Source organism: Exophiala viscosa, assembly GCF_022695815.1.
Source record: "Exophiala viscosa unplaced genomic scaffold EDD37scaffold_5, whole genome shotgun sequence".
NCBI lineage: Eukaryota > Fungi > Ascomycota > Eurotiomycetes > Chaetothyriales > Herpotrichiellaceae > Exophiala > Exophiala viscosa.
The window spans coordinates 674,171-691,678 of NW_026944357.1; the positions used below are offsets into that span (position 1 = coordinate 674,171).

Genomic DNA, 17,508 nt, shown 5'->3' on the forward strand with positions numbered 1-17,508 from the left:
TGTAAATGGGCAAGGACCGTTAGTATCAGATCATTGCGGATAATGTTTGCCCTAGATCCAATGAGAGAGAACAAACGGGAAAAGTGCTATGCGGCACTACTGTCTACTTTCCTTAATTTCAAGTCGTCGATATTGACCTTTTTAAGAGTGCGGACCTGCAATGGTGATCAGCATCTGGCAATTCCGTGTCTGTACGTACAGTTGCTGGGAACGGGAAATAAAGGAGAAGTATTTGGACAGCTGGCGAAGCTCAGATCATCTGCACTTACATTAAGAGCACGATTATCGGCAAAGAAATTCGGATCACTCGATTTCCCACCAATGCTTGTTCCGCAAGTAGGACAGAAGGTGTGATGAATCCGCTCCTTCCCGAAACTATACGTTGTCATTTCGTCGAAGCCGCTGATCCAGTCGATATTGGAATCAAGAGGATAGACCATCAAATAGCCGTTGGTATGGCAGATAGAGCCTTGAAAAGGGAAGTCAGTCGTCTCATAGACAACGAACCTCGAGATGAGGAAGAAGGCAGCTGGAGGACCTACAGTTGCAATTCGTGACCGGGCCATCCTCGATAGGAGGAGAAAGCTTCACTGTGAACCTGGTGGCCGTCAACACGGCAGCCTACTAGAAATGGGAAAGATGCATACTTGATCTTCCCACAGTGGCATTGCCCATCATAGGTTTGCGATTTGGGTTTCGTCGGACTGACTGGAGTGTTGGACATATTGTCTTCAGGGACTCTTCGCATGTTGCCTTTGACGGAGTCAGTGACTGAAAGCACGATTGGAGCTGCCTGGTCGACTGTCTGATTGAGTCAGGTCAATGAATTGAATCCTGACCTCACTGTCTTCTCTCGTAACAACGATCTTATACTTGCCTTGCTGCTGGCGGTCAAGACCACTCCTCAAGTTCCCTTAGTCAGTTTCCCCGGAAGCGGTCTAAATTTGGTCCGTGAGACAAGGGCACTTGCACGTGAGCCGCGATTCTCTTCAGGTAATGCAAAAGACAAAGAGTACGCCACCGGATGCAGTTGAGGTCAGAATAGTTTCTTTTCCGGCTTGTGCAGCAAGGTCAGGCAGCAATGTGCTTCAAGATGAGGAGAGAGTAAAAGGGCTGAACTCTGAATGGGTGCACGAAAGGCCAGATGCACTAGTCTCGCAGCTTCCCCAACCTGAGCGTGGAGAAAAGAGGAGGAATGGACAGGGCCCTGGAAGGCAGGTCCAACCAGCATCTTCTCCCTCCATGTCTGCTTCAATGATTCATAGCCAGATGCCCCTTGTTTCACCCTGGTCATCTGCCTGGTCCTTTCAGATTGTCTTCATGCTGCACGTTTTGCAAGTCTCAGGGACTCCAAGGTGCCATTGAGCAGTGGCACCTGGCTCATATTTCGGAGCTGAAGATGCCTCCGTATCAGGGTCTAAGTCATGCAATTGGGAAGCAGTTATGGCTGAGGGCAGGTATCGTACCAACAGAATCTCGGATCCTGATTCCCCAATGGCACGTGAAGCAAGCTCCTCTGGGGCGTGTGCATGAGCTTGCGCCCGAGGAGAAGGGAAGAGTGGACGGAAGAGAAGGGCAACGGCTCGATTTATCAAGAAACAGGGAAGCGAGAAGTCGATAAGTAATCATTGGCTCGCGCAAAAGGTATCATCATTCAGGCTCACCAGGGGGATGATGTGATGAAGAAGCATGCTTTGATGCAGTGACATTGTGATGATGAGCTGATTTGACCCGTGGGTAAGCGGTGCCTCGTGGCTTTTGGTGGCTTTGCCCGGAGTGTGTGACGAGGGATATAGATGTCATGTCGGAAACAGCCGATATTGAGTGATACGCCGATGGGGTTGGGTAGCACATAGATGTCAAACATGCGCTATGATGTGATACTGAGGCGAAGGTCGGACGACTGAAGTCTGGGGATGCTTCGGATGGACACAATGGTTGGCTCATTCTCGAAGTATCACGAGCCCATAATAGCCAGGGTACGAGAGAGAGTGAGCAAGCGTGGGGAAGCAACATCCTGTACGAGTACGCATTGACTCACAGGAGCGAGGGCTAGTCACGGCTTCATAATGCATTCCATCATTCACGAGGTACAAGGCACGCCTGATGGAGGGCAGCTGCACGGGAAGCTGTCATAAAGGAAGGAAGGCATCGGCTCGGGAAGTGGACGGGAAGTCAAATCGTTTCGGCGGGCGCCACGCCTATGAATCGAGACCCGTTTATAGCTGTAAGTAAGCTTTTGCGAACTCTTGAAGGAAGTTACCTTTACCGCAGGGTCGCCTCCGGAGCCATTAGAGCACTGCACTACTCGTTTGTATATTCCTTCTCGAGTCCTGCTGCGAAATCAGCTCGATTCCTTGCATTTCTGCATTTTCTGGCGGTGTGATGAGAAGAGAAAAGAAGAAGCAAGGCTCGTTCGATCGGTCATCGCCGTCAGTACCCTAGCCTATTCAGAGGCCCTGCTACCCAACCCTCCCTGTTCGTAAGCCCGTCGATTAGCCTATCTCGTGCCCGTTCGCTAGGCAGCTAGTGCCGACTCCGCTCCGACCGATGAACCACCCCTCTTCCTTTTTCAACCCTCTTCTTCCTCACATCGTAGAGTACTTTACCTCCCACCATCCCGCGCTCTCACATCGAATCATTTTCGATTTCTTCACCTTATGGTCACTGGTTCTGATGCACCATGTTCCGCCCCACGGCACGCTCAGGACTACTCATTACCAGATGCATTTAGACTTGGAATGACCCTTTGTGCTATCTCCGTCAGAGGCAAACCCCAGGCCTGCTAGGTACAACTTCGCCGCTCTCCGTCCAGAAGCAAACGAATCCACCTGGTACTCTTCATCTCGCCAAATCCCTCCTCGACTCGCCTCATTAGCACCGTCAGACCGTACGGTCTCGCCACAGTAGGCCATGAGGAGCAGCAAAAGCAATCAGCCCTCTACCTATCTCGCAAGAGCCTTGCTCGCTGAAGTCACCTGAACTGACAGATTCTGCTCGGTCTGGATTCCCTGCATCGAGGACCCCGTTTCGAACCTTCCACTCCTCAATTTTGTCGACGTATAGTGCCGTTCTTTCCTCCCAGTCATCCCTCGTGCGCATAGGCATTTTTCGGGCATCGGTCATACTTGAGCGCTCAGATCTCTTCAAAAGACTGGCAGTGCCAATCGATACAACCCAATCGTCGCAAGCCGGCTCGTTTCCAGGTGGAAGACTACGTAGCTGGAAACGCAACCCAATTCTCGCGCTCTTCGTCTCAAGCAGGGCTGTTCCCACATCCTGCTCAGGACGCTTTCCTCTCGGTACTTAAGTTCCCCTTCGACGATGCTCAGTGCCCCATGCAGTTCCCCGAACCAGGCTATCGGCTGCCCCTGAGTCAAGATCTCTCGGCTTTTGGCTAGGTCACTCCTTATCAAATGGCAGATACCGAAACTGCCTACGATACTGAACAAGATATGGTTGTGAGGAAAGGCTCTTTGAATAATGGTCTGACTGGAAAACACGGCGGCGAGCGTGGCTCTCCCGCGCCAGCGAAGAAGAAGAGGAGGGTTATCAAACCAAACCCAGACAAGAAATTTGAATGCAGACATGAAGGGTGCGGTAAGAGTTACTCTCGTGCCGAACATCTATACAGACACCAGCTGAATCGTGAGTCATTCTCCCACTGAGCCTCACAGCAGGTACTGACCGGTGGTAAGACACACCCAAGACCATCTATCGCTGCGACTATCCTGAGTGTAGTCGGTATTTTGTGCGGCAAGATCTTTGTATTCGGCATCGGGAACGACATACAACACATGGGTCTCAGTTACACAAAAGAGATACATTTGCTCAATCAACATCTAATCCTACTGGTGCCCCAGCCCCTGCCCAGCCTCAACTTGCTCAAGCCCCAAGCTATTCGATGCCTGCCCCTGCCGCAAAGACGCCTCAGCAGGAGCAGAGGTCCGTTGTCGCAGCATCTGTGTACCATCGTGATGCTGGCAACTTCAAACAGCACTCTCGTATCTCCAGCAGTACGATATCGCCGTCGACAGCGACAAACGAACCCCATTTTCAGCCTCGAACGCCTCAGGCCGTCATAGCCAGACCAGAGCCAACATTGCATCGAACTAGCAGCACCGGTGATACTGCCCCAAGCCCAACGCAAAAACAAGAGCCTGCTTCGTGGTCTTCTGTTTCACGCCGCCAAAGCTTTAACACTGGAGATATGCAGAGGGGACAAATCCAATATGCAGCGCTACAGTCCCGAGAGTCGTTTTCGGGAAACGCAATCCCGCAATCTCCCATTCGCCAGTACTCAGCATCATCTGCGGCCAACATCGTGCCAGTTAGGTCGAATTCTGACACCACTCTCGAGAGACAAGATGGCTTTGTGCAGCAAACGGATATGTCGTCCGTTGTTGCATACTCCTCTGCGGGTTATCCACCTGTTGGGGTATCGCAGACAACGGACGCCGCATTCGCCGCGGCTGTCTCACATGGCTTGACCCGGGCAGGAACATATCCCTATCCAGGCATGACCAGTGGTATGCCTCATATTGATATGAACCCTGGCTACGGCTTTCCCATTTTTGGAGCTGAGGAGTTTACTCAGACACCTTTCGCAGTCGATGACTTTACACAGTGGCTGTTCAATGATGCCAACTCTGGCTCCAATGGTTTCTCGCCTCCCAATTACGTGCCAGGTTATAGTGGACACGAGCAGCCTCAGATGCAGGGCCCATACACTTCCCAGAGCCCTTCGTCTAGTGGCACCTATCCCGGCAACCCTGTGCAACATTCCATGAGTGTCACAAGCATCCTGGAGACCACCACCACAAGTCAATACATCATGTCAGAGTCTAAGCGCCACGAGCTTCTTGACATTATGCAGACACAATTTGTCGAGCGGCCTCATGATGCTGTTAAAAAGCGCAAAGCCTCGGTGTTCGAAGGCGATATCGACAGTGATGGACACATCTTGAGTCTGAGGATGATGCACACTTACATTGGCTCTTACTGGTATCATCAACATGCGCAACTTCCAATCCTGCATAAGCCTACCTTTTCTGCCGACCAAACCTCCAACTTGTTGCTCCTTGCCGTCATCGCGATCGGCGCTGCTACGTTGGACAAAGCATATGGCACATCACTGACAGATTCCGCAGCTGAATTTGCCAATTTCGTTGCCTGGCATATTAGATGGGAAATTATGCGTGACGCTGATTTTAGACCACCAGCGAAACTATGGGTGTTCCAGACCTTGCTCCTGATTGAAGTTTATGAGAAAATGTATGCTACCAGGGCCCTGCATGAAAGGGCTCACATTCACCACGACTCTACCTTGACGTTGATGCGACGAGGTAGTTCCCTTCTGGGCCGTTCAGCGTCTGACTCACCACCAAGTCTGCGTGGAGAACAAGACAACGGTCGGATGTCAGTGCCTTTCTCCGGGAAAGAGACGGTAAAGTCGGAAGAGTCGTGGTATCGTTGGATAACCACTGAGGCAACTCGCCGTGCTGCCTTTGGAGCCTTTGTGATCGATTCCATACACGCCACGATGTTTGGTCATGCCGCCAAAATGGTTGCACATGAGATGCGTTTACCTCTACCGTGCGATGAAGGTCTTTGGTCTGCTGTCTCTGCTGCAGAGGCTGGTCGAGTCCAGACATCGTTGCAGACGAATGGCGTCAAGCCTATCATGTTTCTCGATGGGTTGAAAAAGACATTGAACGGTCAGAGAGTGCGTACAAACTCATTTGGTCGCACTATCATAATGGCGGGTCTTCTATCAGTTTCATGGCATATGACTCAGAGAGATCTACAAATATCCTCCCTTGGACCACGCACAGCCAATTCCTTCGGAGGTCCGGACAAGTGGAAGGCCACGTTGCTCCGAGCGTTCGACAATTGGAAACGTGACTTCGATGAGGCATTGGCTGAAGCAGCGCCAACGCCTGCCTCACCGATTCGAACGAACGCTGGTCCATTCCAAGGTTTGCTTCCGCCGGTCGATGACGAGAATCTTTTCGAGTCACGCACTGTCCTGCACCACCTGGCACACATAGCTGCGCATGTTGATGTGGTTGACTGTCAGGTCTTTGCTGGTGCCAATCGTCTTCTGGGGCGATCCATCACCCCCAAGGACTACAGCGTGATCCGCGAAAAGATTGAACGATGGGCAACAAAGGCTTCAGCACGGGATGCTGCATTCTACGCACTGAAATTCATGGCTCAGGTCTTGATTCCACCTGATGATCCGATAGACGGCATCAACCGTCGTCTATATGGTCATGCCAGTCCGATTCTACCTCAAGCATTCGAGCATAATCAGTACATCGCTCGTGACGATTTTCTTCTCAACCGTCCGTGGGTCTTGTACATATCAGCCCTGGTTGTTTGGTGTTACGGGTTTGCGCTTGAAGGTCCAATCAAGCCGCCGCCAGCCGCAGAGGATTTCGTTACGTATAGGCAAAAGGAACAAGATATGCGCGACTATCTTGAGCGGGTGGGCGGTGTTCGTGCGCCTGACGATCTTGAGAATGTCAAGGGCAAAAATCGGTGTTTGGGTCTTCTGATGATTCTCAAGGAGTCCTTCGAAAGCACGAGATGGGAGTTGACGCATGAAGCTGCCGGTCTTTTAGGAAATGCTTGCCTGAAACTTCGAGGCGTCGAGTCGCATGACGCCGTCGGCCCCAATACCAGTGATCTGTCGAGGTCCGAGGTGCCCCTTGGCGGTCACAATGGCTATACGAATGGATACTCCCAACCCGATATGTACGGCGATAGCAGCCGGGATCATCTCACTGTGGCGAGCGCAGCCAAAGTCTAGGCCGACCGAACTTCCCCTGCATTCGGCTCGGCATGCACTCTGGTTGATGCGGGAACGCACACATTCTTCCCCAAGGGATAAGCTATGTCTCGAGTTTGCTTCTGTCTTCCTGGACCAACGAGTTGCTTCCTGGAGGGTTTGTGACGAGGAAACGACGGGTGTTTCTGTGTTGAGCAATGTCTTGGTATCATTGCGATGTCTTTGTTCAGTCCTTACCTGGATATGTCTTGATTGCATTGGTCATTTTATGCGCGTTCGAGCAGGCGGCCATCTGATACCCCTTCTGTTATTTGTTGTTCTTGTTTGGGTTGGAACGCTTATCGGCGACATTCTGCGGTCGCTCTACCGACAAATCATATAACATAAGGCTGTTTGATACTTTGGGCGTTCAGCATATGATTGGAGGATCGACATGGTACGGTGACAGGAAAGGGTAATCGGCAAGCCAGGGGCCAAGGATATGGACATGGACTTGGACAGGGAATGGACAATGGAACGACATAAGTGAGCAGGGACTTTGTGGACTGCGCTCTAGTACTTCTCGAAGGTACACATATTGCTTCTTGGTATACATGACATTCTTTTGTCAGTGAACTATCTTGGACGAATATGCCTGTGACTTGCCGGCAAGCACCTGTTTACTTGCGTACAGCATTTCACAAATACTTTTTGGTATATACAGTACAAGGTTCAACTTCGTGAGTGTAGTCGTACAATAATATAATCGTGAGTGGCGTGGCAAGCGGAGTGTGATGGTAAGATGTTTTACAGCCGTGGCTGCTCAATGACGACTACGCCTGGATCCCAACATGCAGGATTGATGCAATAGAAGCTGAGTGAGTGGCTTCGTGGATAGTAAGGAGACAAAGACAAAGCAGCGCGCTCTGCTTCTTTGTGCTGATAACGCCAGTGAACATAGGGTCTGTTGCGGCTTTGCACAAAACAACGTGTCGTAGGTGATCAAGACCTTGCTTGTACATGGCTCCAGGCCGTTGGTGTGGGCATCCGTTGATGACGCCCGAACATCGGCTGGGGAGACTCGGCCACAGATTCCCAATATAGGGAAAACAGCACGGTCGATTATAGCACGGCCTTTTCCTGGTCTTGTGTCATGACAACCCGCTCAGCGCGGCTGATCAGTTCTTCATAGACGGTCCAGGCCAGCGCCGAACTCAGTGCCTTCCTGCCCATCCTTAGCGCAAGGCCGTCAAAAAAGCTCTTGAGTCCGTCCTCCTTGAGCATGATCCTCGTCGCATTCACCATATTCCGATACTTCTTCGGCATGAGCTGTAGTCTCGTCTTGACGGCGTCGAAGGGATTCGTAAAGCTGGTTGCCAGTCCGGCCGCGATGACACCGCTTGAGGCGTTGATGGTTGCGGACGAGGCGAAGGACGGATTTTGGTCTGTTTCGCTCGACAGGATCTTGTTCAAGCGCGTCTTGCAAGCCTCGTAGAAGACCACGTAGAGTCCTGCATAGGGCGCGTCGCGGACCGCCGTGGCGCCGAACCCGGAGAAGAAGCCCCTCAGACCTTCGGATGCGTAGATGGATCGTGAAGCGGACGCGATTGATTTGTAGGCGTACAGGTCGGACTCGTAGCGCACTTTGATCACGGTGAAGGGCATCAGCACAAAGCCTGCGAAGACTCGTGCGCTGGCGCCCGCCATCAGGTTTTGTGTGTTGGTCAACTTGGGCAGGACTGAGCTGCTCTTTTTAACGGCGGCTGGTAATACATCGCCGATGGATTTTGTCGAGGCATTGGCGAATATCTGCCGGAGGGAACTTAGGGTCGTGAAGTACAGCGCTGAGCCGAAGCCTGTTCGAAGTGCAGAGGGTACAGTGCCTCGCCAGAGGCTCGCGACTGGGTGCGGACCTGCGAGGATCGATTTGAGAACGGGAACGAGGGAGTGTGACCGGGACTGCTGGACACGGGTCTTCAGTAGGTCGGCGGGCTGGAGGAGGACGGCGCTGGAGACACCGGAGGTCAAGCCCGCTAGGAAGTGGAAGTAGGGATGTGCTCTTTTCGTGCTCGAGACCGTGTTGGCGGCGCCATTGGACATGATCTGTTATGTCTGCTGCGCTCGGTGGTGGTGCGGTCAGACACTTGAGGTAGGAGGTTCGGTCCTTGACGGATCACGCAGCATCATCACGACGCTGAGGTCGAAGTCCGTCTATGTAGCTCATTCGGCGTCGAAGGGGATAGCAAGAAGACGCAAATGCAACGCATGCATAGACTTGACTTGACTTGACTCGACACGGAAAAAGCTCGCGGGTGCACTGGGCGAAAAAGCTTTGATGAAGTCATACTCCCACTACAGATACGATGGCAATACGAACTCGCCGGTCCATGCCGGAGCAAACTGGACCCCCTTAACATTCAGCCTGATCCGACTTCCTCCCCTACCACAAGATGCAGATCGTCGAGAATGCACACTTTGAGAGCGGGCAAAAGCACTGGAAGGAGTAGACTTGCGCCTTTGTTCTTTAAAACTGAGCAATGAGCAAGCATAGCTGTACTACAGCGCAGTGCCCGCCTCTTTCTTTGGGCCTCCTGCAATGGGGCATCCTCAATCCTGTCGAGTCTAGAACCTTTGCACTGCGAGTGCTGTGGGTGAAGGGAGTTAGTTCTTTGTTTTCTTTGTTTTCTTGTGCGATGATGGAAATGAGGCGTGGTGAGCTTTGTTTTCTTATTCAACCTCGCTTCCGGACCCCTTCGATGTCTTAACAAAGAACATCCAGATCCGTATATACCAGCTGAAACCCATTATCTTAGAACCTCAACTCAACAGCCAGAGAACACCTTCAGACACCGATAAAACCATTTTAGCCAAGTACTCCGCTGCCACGACCGCCATGCGTCCACAGGCACTATTCCTCCCATCCATCCTCCTGGCTGCCTTTTCCGGTCTGGTAGCTGGTCAGGATAACGAACCAGACTATGTCGGTACAGCTATACTGAAGGAAGTCTCCAAACGAGGATCGGCTCCTACGCCGACCTGTGCCACTGGCAACTTTCTCTGCGTCTACTTCGCTGGCCAAAGCTGTATCAATGTAAACGGCGGTGATACCTGTTGCGTGGACGGAAGTGGTATGTCGTCCGGGTAGCTTCCATTTCTTTGTTGAGGCTGCTAACAGTAATCTGCAGGAATATGCTCAAACGGATTTGAGTGTGGTACCGGTGTGGCCGCGGGTCGTTGTTGCCAGTCGGTACGTTACCTGCTCAGCATGGAAGATAACCGCATTTCGAAAGAGAATGACTGACAAGATCGTAGGGCATCACTCCTGCGCAATGTGCTGCTGCCGTCATCGTGGGAACCGCGACCACGAGACCTCCAGTGCCCAGTCCGACCAAGACGACCAAGACGAAGGCGGCGAAGCACACCACAACGAAGCACAAGTAGCCTCTCGAAATCGCCACAGTTCGACGGCGTGTAGCGTTGCCATTGGACTGTGCCGCCCCGAGATCATAGGCCTCACAGTGATGTTGAGTATTTTGCCTTCTGATGTGCAACGACTTATGGAGTCCAGGTATATTGTGGTTGGGCTCCGGTAGAAGAGACAGAATCTTGAACGCAACGTTTTGGAATGTTGCTGTTTGACGAGTATAGCCTAGTGTGGATTGAATTCATCTTCATTCATTCTGCGTCGTCGTTTTCATAACCTTCTGTCTTCATTTCCTTGAGACCTAGATCCTCCATCTCTTCCTCCGTCCTTTCGTATTCTTCAGTCTTGATTTGAGGATCTTCTCCAGAGTCGACGTTCTTCTGCACAAAGGAGTTCGCTAACGGGTCCTCGAGGGTTATCGTGTAGGGAAATTCTGCCTTGATAGCTTGATCGAGCCTATCAAAGAATTTGTCCCATCGATCTTTGGTCTCGGATGCCATGGAGTCGCCTTGGGCAAGATCGGAGACACCAACGTCGAAAATCTGGCCACGTAATTGGTCCCGCACCTGAGTGAGCAAGCCCTCGACGGTTGTGAAGCGGCCACCAAGTGTTCCAGGCTGCACTTCCAAGCCAAGGTCGTGGCTCTTCAAGACGCAGGACTCTGACTTTAGGATATCTCTGGACATATCTTCGATCGTCCGAATCGCCAGCGTGATACGCTCGCCCTTTTCAGGTACGGCCCCACCTGTCTTCACGTCGCTTGTCCGGTAGCCACAATGGTCACATACTGTGGCCATGATGATGACCTCTTTGAAATGAGGGATATTCGTTTTCTTCATGTTTACGGTGCAAGGTTTCGAACAAGCCGGACACTCGGTCTGCAATTCGTACACTTCGTTGTCGACAATATCCACACCTTCCATTCCGTCTCCGTTAGACCCTTCAGCATCGTCGTCTGCAACCAGGCCGAGTTTGGCATTCTCTGCGTGACTGCGCAAGTAATCATGTCGGCTGTACTTGGGCCCTTTATCCTCTGGTGAAGGCTCAATGAAGGAGTTCCCCGAAATGTCGTCTAAAGATACTGTCACAGGAAAGCCATCCCCCGCTAGCATTTTGCCTATCTTCTCAATGATAGATTCGAGCGCTGTGTATAGGTCTGGACTTGACTCTTTTCTTTCGGGTTGATCGAGTTCCAGGTCGGTCTTGATCTTTGAGATGATTCCTTCGAGATTCGTGAATTGGCCTGGTGCAGGCGGCATCTCAAGGTCAATATCTTCAAGCCTAAAGATGCCCGTATCGCTTCGAACCACTTGTCTCTGGAAGTCGCTCATTTTGTCTAACTTGAATGTAAATTTCGATCCCTTCTCTTGGATCTGACCAGCGCTCTTCACGGTATTATTTTTCCATCCGCAATGGTCGCATGAGAACGACTCGAGGAGAATATCCTTGAAATAGGGGATCTTGATGGGAAGTATCCGAGTCATGCCCTAATACCATTAGTGAACAGCCAATACCTCGAAGGACCAGGTGTGAATACATCATCGCGACAATTCATGCATAAACTCTCGATCTCGTAAACTCCCGTCTCATTGGGGTCGGCCTGCACCACCTCAGGCGCTGCAGTACTTGACATTTTGGCGTTGAACAGATGATGATGCTCCTTGTCCTTCGATGGAAATGTCTTGTGAGATAGAGGTTGGAGAGGTTGTTTTGTTCCTTTGACTCATCCAATTTGTAATCTGCGAGATGTTTCTCGAAATAAAAAAATTCCGCAGGCGCAGAATGACGCAGAAAGGGCCTGAAGGCGGCGTCTGCCAAGTCAACCTGATTGCGGGGTTCAAGTTGCTGCTCGGGAATGGCGGGAGAGCTAATGCAACCTAAATCTTCAGCCTTGGAGGGTCGCCGTGATCGCCTAACTTTGGGCCCCGGGCACGAGTAGCCTTATCGAATTTCGCTTTTGCCAGCTTCATCGCTTCATCAAATCCATCAAATTCAGGCCCCGAGAAGGCTTGTTCTGCGCGCTTTTGCTGAGCAAAGCCTGCAGCCCTTCACGGTCTTTCCTAGCTTTGGCTCTTCGCTTACTGGTGACTTTGCTAGGCTGTTCCGCAACCAACTCTTCATGAGGGACGGCCTCTTCCTGTTTCGCCTGAAGCGCAAACGGTTTGGTGAGTGATTTTCTGGACGTTAGCTGAACCTTCACCACGTCTTTCGTGATTCTGTTGCATGTGGAACATCGAGAAGACACAACTCTGTTTCGGAGCTCGTCGGGTTTCGAGGTACCATCTGTGCCACGCTTGACCTTGCCCGTCACGGCTTTCGTGTCACTTGTCCATGCTGGTACGAGCAAGCTGCCGCATGCTGTACACGCACCCTTGATTCGTACTCGTTTTCTCGCAGTGCCAGACAGGACAACCTCATTCCTCTGGGCTGACAAATATCTCGATGTGGAGGGGCTGGAGAGGAATAGCATGCGAGCAGATTCCTGTAGAAAACCTATCCGGGTTTCCTGCATGTCCATTGTGAGACAAGGCTGTAACCTTCCTTCCCAGTTGCCAGAGTCGTTCCCCGACTGGAACTTCCCAAGATCCGTTGTCACTCGATTATATCACTGTAAATGACATTGATGGTAGTGAATGTAGAAATCAGGAGAGAGGTCAGGTATTTACAGTCGTAAAAGCGGCACAGCTTACTTGCCAAGGATTTTATATCGAGTTCTGATCGCCTAGAGCCAACCACTCGGGGTATCTCAATCTTACGCATTTCTCAAACTCAGACCAGGATGAATTCGAGCTGAGATAGTACATGTCGCGGCAGTCCTAATGTCTGTCAATATCGTCGAAATCCAATAAGTCTTCCGACAGCGTTGAATTGTCCTCACGCTGGGTCGTGTTCGAGACTTCCACTTCTTAGCGGTCTTTCCGAATCTCAAACGGAGCGTTATTGGGGCAATCACGCAACTTCATCATGTCGCTGGGCGATAGTTCTGAAGTAATGGCTTCAATCGACGTCAAGGAGCATGACGGCGTCAGAATCGCTGTTGAAGGTTGCGTAAGTACTCAACACCTCTCCGACGTTGTCTAGAAAGATTGATCGTTAACCCAATCATCTGCCACAGGGTCACGGCACGCTGCACGCGATCTATGCGTCAATAGATGAGTCATGTCGCATCAAGGGCTGGGACGGTGTCGATTTACTCATCATTGGAGGCGACTTTCAAGTTTGTACATCGAGCAGGAAGCGACTCGTTTGACTAAACTCTTTCAGGCAGTAAGAAACCAGCTTGACCTCAATGTCACCTCAATGCCACAAAAGTACCGGAAGATGGCCGACTTCCATGAGTACTACAGCGGTGCCCGGACTGCACCATACCTCACTATCTTCATTGGAGGGAATCATGAAGCCAGCAATCACCTCTTTGAGCTTTACTACGGTGGATGGGTAGCCCCAAACATCTACTACCTTGGAGCCGCCAACGTCATCCGGTTCGGACCTCTTCGCATCGCTGGCCTCACGGGTATCTGGAAAGGATATGACTATCGTAAGCCTCACTTCGAACGGCTGCCGTACAACCGCGAAGAGACTGGTAGCATATACCATGTTCGAGAACTCGATGCCAGAAAGCTGCTGTCTTTGCGTTCGCAAGTTGATATAGGTCTGTCCCATGACTGGCCGCAAGGGATCGAGATGCATGGTGACTATGAATGGCTGTTTCATAACAAACGAGGATTCGCAGAGGACTCCAAATCCGGAAAATTAGGCAGCGTTGCAGCAAGAGAGTGCTTAGACCGACTGAGACCTCCCCACTGGTTCTCGGCCCATTTGCATACCAAGTTTTGTGCTATACTGCACCATGACCCAACCGACCCTGTTGTCAGAGCCATGACGAACAAGCGCAACGGTCGTCGAAGCCCGACCACTGAAGATCGACCACAAATCTTTGGATGGCAACAGTTCCATGATTCTGCTCGACAAGCCGACACCAAGGAACAAGACGAGATTCTCAAAGACCGGGAGAATCGAAGACTGGAAGAACAAAAGACTGGAATCTCTTCTGGTCCACAATACACCTTCAATGAGACCTTCAACCAAGTTGGGTCCGAAGATGGCTTCGAGCGCAAGGTCATCTCCACGACTCAACATCAGACGAGTGCGGAGGAAGAGGATCCCTCGATCTCGATCTCGAACCTCGATGGCTGTGGTTTCTCGCGACCAACAAAACGTCAACGACTCGGGGACGAACCAGCTGACGGCTCAGTAGCCAAACCAAATGGTGCACTTCACACAAATGGCGCCTCTGCTAGCTCGACATTACTACCAAGAAGCGGGGTCGACAATCCCGATGCTATTGACATCGATATGAGCGACGATGAAGAGACGATTACCCAGGCAACTCCTGTACCCGTCCCCCAAGGTATATCCGCTAAGGCAGCCATTGAAGATAGCGTCAAGCCGCACAACATTTCGCAAAGCAACTCCGAAGAAAGCGATGGTGGTGGAGTGAAACTGAACGCAATGGCGGCATCATTCACCAGCTTGCAAGATCTTGCCTCTCGAGATGCGACCAAAGGAAGTCATGGCTCTCCAGCTGCGTCTGTCAATTCGACGGGATCAGACCTTGATCCTGAAGCCAAAGCCTTCAAGCCGAAGGAAGCTTCATTGAAAGACACAAGTATCAAAACCAGCTCAACACGGTCTTCAACCTTGGCTGCTCCACAGAGTGAAGTATCAGAAGAGATGCGTGCTCAACTTGCTGCCCTCTCCAGCAATTTCACCCAGGAAGAGCGTATCGAAGTGTCACCATCTCTACCATTTCCCAAAGAAATCACCAACAAGAAGACCGAGTTCCTCGCCCTGGGCAAATGCGAGCCATACCAAGAATTTCTCCAACTTATCTCCGTCAAATCCACAACATCTCCCGAGCAGGAAATTGTTCGGCCTCTCAAGATCTCTTATGACCCAGAATGGCTTGCCATACAACGTGTCTTCGCTCCCGAACTCCAGCTAGGTGGCCACCCCACAGAAAAGGTTCCAATTCATCGTGGGGACACATACTACCACAACCGAATCATCGAGGAGCAGGAATGGGTCAACGAGCATGTTGTGAAGCTAGGCAAACTAATTGTCCCGGAGAACTTCAGCTTTACAGCACCCATTTACGACCCCAGCTTGGAATTCGGACCGAACGACATGCCACGAGAGATGACCAACCCTCAAACCAGCAATTATTGTGAGCTGATTGGAATTGAAAACAAGTTTGACATAAGTGAGGAAGAAAGAGACTTCAGAATGCAGCAAGGTCCCAGACCAGAAAGCGCTGGTTATGTTGACTATCATAGCCGACCTCGTGGAGGACATGGTGGTGGACGTGGTCGTGGTGGTGGACAGGGCTTTGGCAATCGAGGTGGTGGTGGAAGGGGTGGCCGAGGCGGCGGTAGAGGAAGAGGTCGTGGCCGTCGATGAGCCAAAACCAAGAGTATTGTTGATATCGTAGCGGGCCACGCCGGATATGAGTATCGGCAAGGTCAGGTGTGAAGTGTACAATATGCGCAGTGAGCTAGTTGAGCGCTGCTCGGAGCTCGGATGAGTGTACCATATTCGACAGAGATACCCTATGAGCATTGGAAGCAATCAAGCACGACGACACCAAGATGTTGTTATCAATACGAGCTGATGCTGCTATGCTATTCCACGGCAATCGCTCTACGAGCACCGGCTGCCGGAGTCTTATCCAACTTATCCAATTTTTTGAGGAACTGCTTCTTCCACGCTTCGTACTTTCGTGTGCGCTCGTCGCTCAGAAAGTCTACAGCATCTTGCATCATGGTGAGCAAGCCAGGAAGAAGCACACCCTCAGGATCATCTTGCTCTTCGAGGTCTTTCGTAGCTTTCCCACTAGCCTTGCGCTTCCTCTTACTTGATAGAATTATGTCCTCGTCGTCTTCGTCGTCCTCAACATTGGTTTCTAAGACGGTCGCGGTCTTTTTCTTGTGCGGATCAAAGTCGATAACCGACTCAGGTACGCTCAACCACCAATCCTGTTTCCCACAGTATCCTTCACGATTGATCCGTCTGATCCAGGCTTCTACGCCAGCAGGTCCGGGCTTATAATGTAACTCCTCGACAGCCTTTGCGCATGTTGTCTTATACACTGGCGTCGTCATCTTGGCGGTCATCATGCGTGTCAATGTCATCAGGTACAGCGCAATGAGGAGGCCTGTAACTTCTTCTATGAGTGCGTCGTCGACGTCTAGGGACCCGTCTTCGCGAGGCCAGATCTCGGTGAGCTTGAGCACAACGCAAGTTCCCGTGTACACGTGCGTCACTGGGAGGATCGTTGAGAATTTCGTGCACAATTTTCGTATCGACGGCATTGTGAAGGCAGGTGCTCCGTTGTTATCAAGGTTATCAGCATCTGACTTGTTCGCGCTGGCTTTCAGTTTCCCCAAGAACGGATTCGGTTGTGGATTGGATATTTTGGTAATGGTGCTTGGGACAGATATGACGACTTTCGGATTCCCATCGGCAGTTCTCTTCCTTCCTCCTGGTGTTGATTTAGACGTCGACGCTGCCGCATCGTCGTCTAGGACTCTTTCGAGAAATGTCACCAATTTCTTATATACGGCTGGCTTGCAGGGTGCGCCACTGGCTTTGACCGCGGGTAGCCGGCATTGCGCTCGGAGTCTTTTGCATGCGATCTCGCAGCAGGCGTAGGCGCGGGCGATTTCTTCGTCTGGTTTGAGTTGGGAGGCTCGTTGGCGGGATTGGGCGAGAAGAGATTCGGAGAGATGGGTTAGTTTGGCGGGAAGTTTCTGAGCGTATGTCGGCAAGAGGGAAGTGAGGGACTGTTGAACGGCGGAGGAGGCAGGCATAGTTTATGCAGGATGGCTTGCGTAGGAACTGTGAGAGATGTGCCGTATCAGAAGTATTGTCAATGGTTTAACTCCGTTCTCCAAAACCTTAGGATCTCGGAGTCTGTATCGAGACGCGTCGGAAGCGGTGCACGCGTAAAGTGCTGCGGCTATGTACTGCATAATCTGCCGTAGTATCTACGGTAGAGTTCTAAAACATCAGCGCGATATGCCATCTTGTTTTGACTTTTTCCTTGGTGACAGATGTTCAAACTTTCAAGTAATGGTTCACGTCGTTTCCAGGCCAGCAACATGGACTTCATATGGCTTTCCAATGAGCTGCAGTCGACTTTGAGACCTGAAGACAAGCTTCGCCACCTGATTAGCTCACTACATAGTCTCCATGACTAGTGACGCCTGCCTGCCACAAACAAGGCCTTTCACAGTCGAGCACCGTAGAGCCT

General features: G+C 51.3%; 9 protein-coding genes across 9 annotated transcripts; 3 read left to right on the top strand and 6 right to left on the bottom strand.

The window, feature by feature from the left end:
- Positions 1–86: 86 nt before the first annotated feature.
- On the bottom strand, positions 87–724 carry EDD37DRAFT_650093 (Mss4-like protein; the record flags this gene model as incomplete). The annotated part of the gene is made up of 4 exons (XM_062818207.1): positions 87–155; positions 270–469; positions 543–598; positions 648–724. The coding sequence occupies 4 exons, from the start codon at positions 722–724 to the stop codon at positions 87–89; spliced, it is 402 nt and encodes a 133-aa protein (XP_062670097.1).
- A 747-nt stretch (positions 725–1,471) lies between these two features.
- Positions 1,472–2,200, bottom strand: EDD37DRAFT_403557 (uncharacterized protein). Its single transcript, XM_062812363.1, has one exon. The coding sequence runs from the start codon at positions 2,014–2,016 to the stop codon at positions 1,651–1,653; it is 366 nt and encodes a 121-aa protein (XP_062670098.1). The 5' UTR covers positions 2,017–2,200; the 3' UTR covers positions 1,472–1,650.
- A 1,216-nt stretch (positions 2,201–3,416) lies between these two features.
- EDD37DRAFT_564029 (fungal-specific transcription factor domain-containing protein) lies at positions 3,417–6,814 on the top strand (the record flags this gene model as incomplete). Its single annotated transcript, XM_062813986.1, has 2 exons — positions 3,417–3,648; positions 3,699–6,814. 2 exons carry the CDS (start codon positions 3,417–3,419, stop codon positions 6,812–6,814), a joined length of 3,348 nt encoding a protein of 1,115 aa, XP_062670099.1.
- A 1,080-nt stretch (positions 6,815–7,894) lies between these two features.
- Positions 7,895–8,872, bottom strand: EDD37DRAFT_650095 (MC family mitochondrial carrier protein; the record flags this gene model as incomplete). The annotated part of the gene is made up of 1 exon (XM_062818208.1): positions 7,895–8,872. One exon carries the CDS (start codon positions 8,870–8,872, stop codon positions 7,895–7,897), a length of 978 nt encoding a protein of 325 aa, XP_062670100.1.
- Positions 8,873–9,117: 245 nt separating this feature from the next.
- On the top strand, positions 9,118–10,330 carry EDD37DRAFT_404036 (uncharacterized protein). The gene is made up of 4 exons (XM_062812366.1): positions 9,118–9,484; positions 9,586–9,900; positions 9,958–10,019; positions 10,085–10,330. Exons 1-4 carry the CDS (start codon positions 9,310–9,312, stop codon positions 10,211–10,213), a joined length of 681 nt encoding a protein of 226 aa, XP_062670101.1. The 5' UTR covers positions 9,118–9,309; the 3' UTR covers positions 10,214–10,330.
- Positions 10,331–10,447: 117 nt separating this feature from the next.
- On the bottom strand, positions 10,448–11,829 carry EDD37DRAFT_657829 (ZPR1 zinc-finger domain-containing protein; the record flags this gene model as incomplete). Its single annotated transcript, XM_062818923.1, has 2 exons — positions 10,448–11,683; positions 11,734–11,829. 2 exons carry the CDS (start codon positions 11,827–11,829, stop codon positions 10,448–10,450), a joined length of 1,332 nt encoding a protein of 443 aa, XP_062670102.1.
- Positions 11,830–11,962: 133 nt separating this feature from the next.
- On the bottom strand, positions 11,963–12,844 carry EDD37DRAFT_630495 (uncharacterized protein). Its single transcript, XM_062816579.1, has one exon. It carries the CDS (start codon positions 12,712–12,714, stop codon positions 12,163–12,165), a length of 552 nt encoding a protein of 183 aa, XP_062670103.1. The 5' UTR covers positions 12,715–12,844; the 3' UTR covers positions 11,963–12,162.
- Positions 12,845–13,187: 343 nt separating this feature from the next.
- On the top strand, positions 13,188–15,656 carry EDD37DRAFT_564508 (putative RNA lariat debranching enzyme; the record flags this gene model as incomplete). Its single annotated transcript, XM_062814014.1, has 4 exons — positions 13,188–13,244; positions 13,312–13,413; positions 13,461–14,685; positions 14,782–15,656. 4 exons carry the CDS (start codon positions 13,188–13,190, stop codon positions 15,654–15,656), a joined length of 2,259 nt encoding a protein of 752 aa, XP_062670104.1.
- Positions 15,657–15,766: 110 nt separating this feature from the next.
- Positions 15,767–17,137, bottom strand: EDD37DRAFT_403942 (origin recognition complex subunit 6-domain-containing protein). Its single transcript, XM_062812365.1, has one exon. It carries the CDS (start codon positions 17,063–17,065, stop codon positions 15,878–15,880), a length of 1,188 nt encoding a protein of 395 aa, XP_062670105.1. The 5' UTR covers positions 17,066–17,137; the 3' UTR covers positions 15,767–15,877.
- Positions 17,138–17,508: the final 371 nt, after the last annotated feature.

What these genes read in the sequence shown, in the direction of transcription:
- EDD37DRAFT_403557 (XM_062812363.1), bottom strand. Translation starts at nt 2,016, where the DNA reads ATGTTGCTTCCCCACGCTTGCTCACTCTCTCTCGTACCCTGGCTATTA.
- EDD37DRAFT_404036 (XM_062812366.1), top strand. Translation starts at nt 9,310, where the DNA reads ATGAGCAAGCATAGCTGTACTACAGCGCAGTGCCCGCCTCTTTCTTTG. An exon ending in GATGATGGAAATGAGGCGTG is followed by an intron (nt 9,485 to 9,585) that starts GTGAGCTTTGTT and finishes CCATTATCTTAG; the next exon opens with AACCTCAACTCAACAGCCAG. An exon ending in CTGTTGCGTGGACGGAAGTG is followed by an intron (nt 9,901 to 9,957) that starts GTATGTCGTCCG and finishes AGTAATCTGCAG; the next exon opens with GAATATGCTCAAACGGATTT.
- EDD37DRAFT_403942 (XM_062812365.1), bottom strand. Translation starts at nt 17,065, where the DNA reads ATGCCTGCCTCCTCCGCCGTTCAACAGTCCCTCACTTCCCTCTTGCCG.
- EDD37DRAFT_630495 (XM_062816579.1), bottom strand. Translation starts at nt 12,714, where the DNA reads ATGGACATGCAGGAAACCCGGATAGGTTTTCTACAGGAATCTGCTCGC.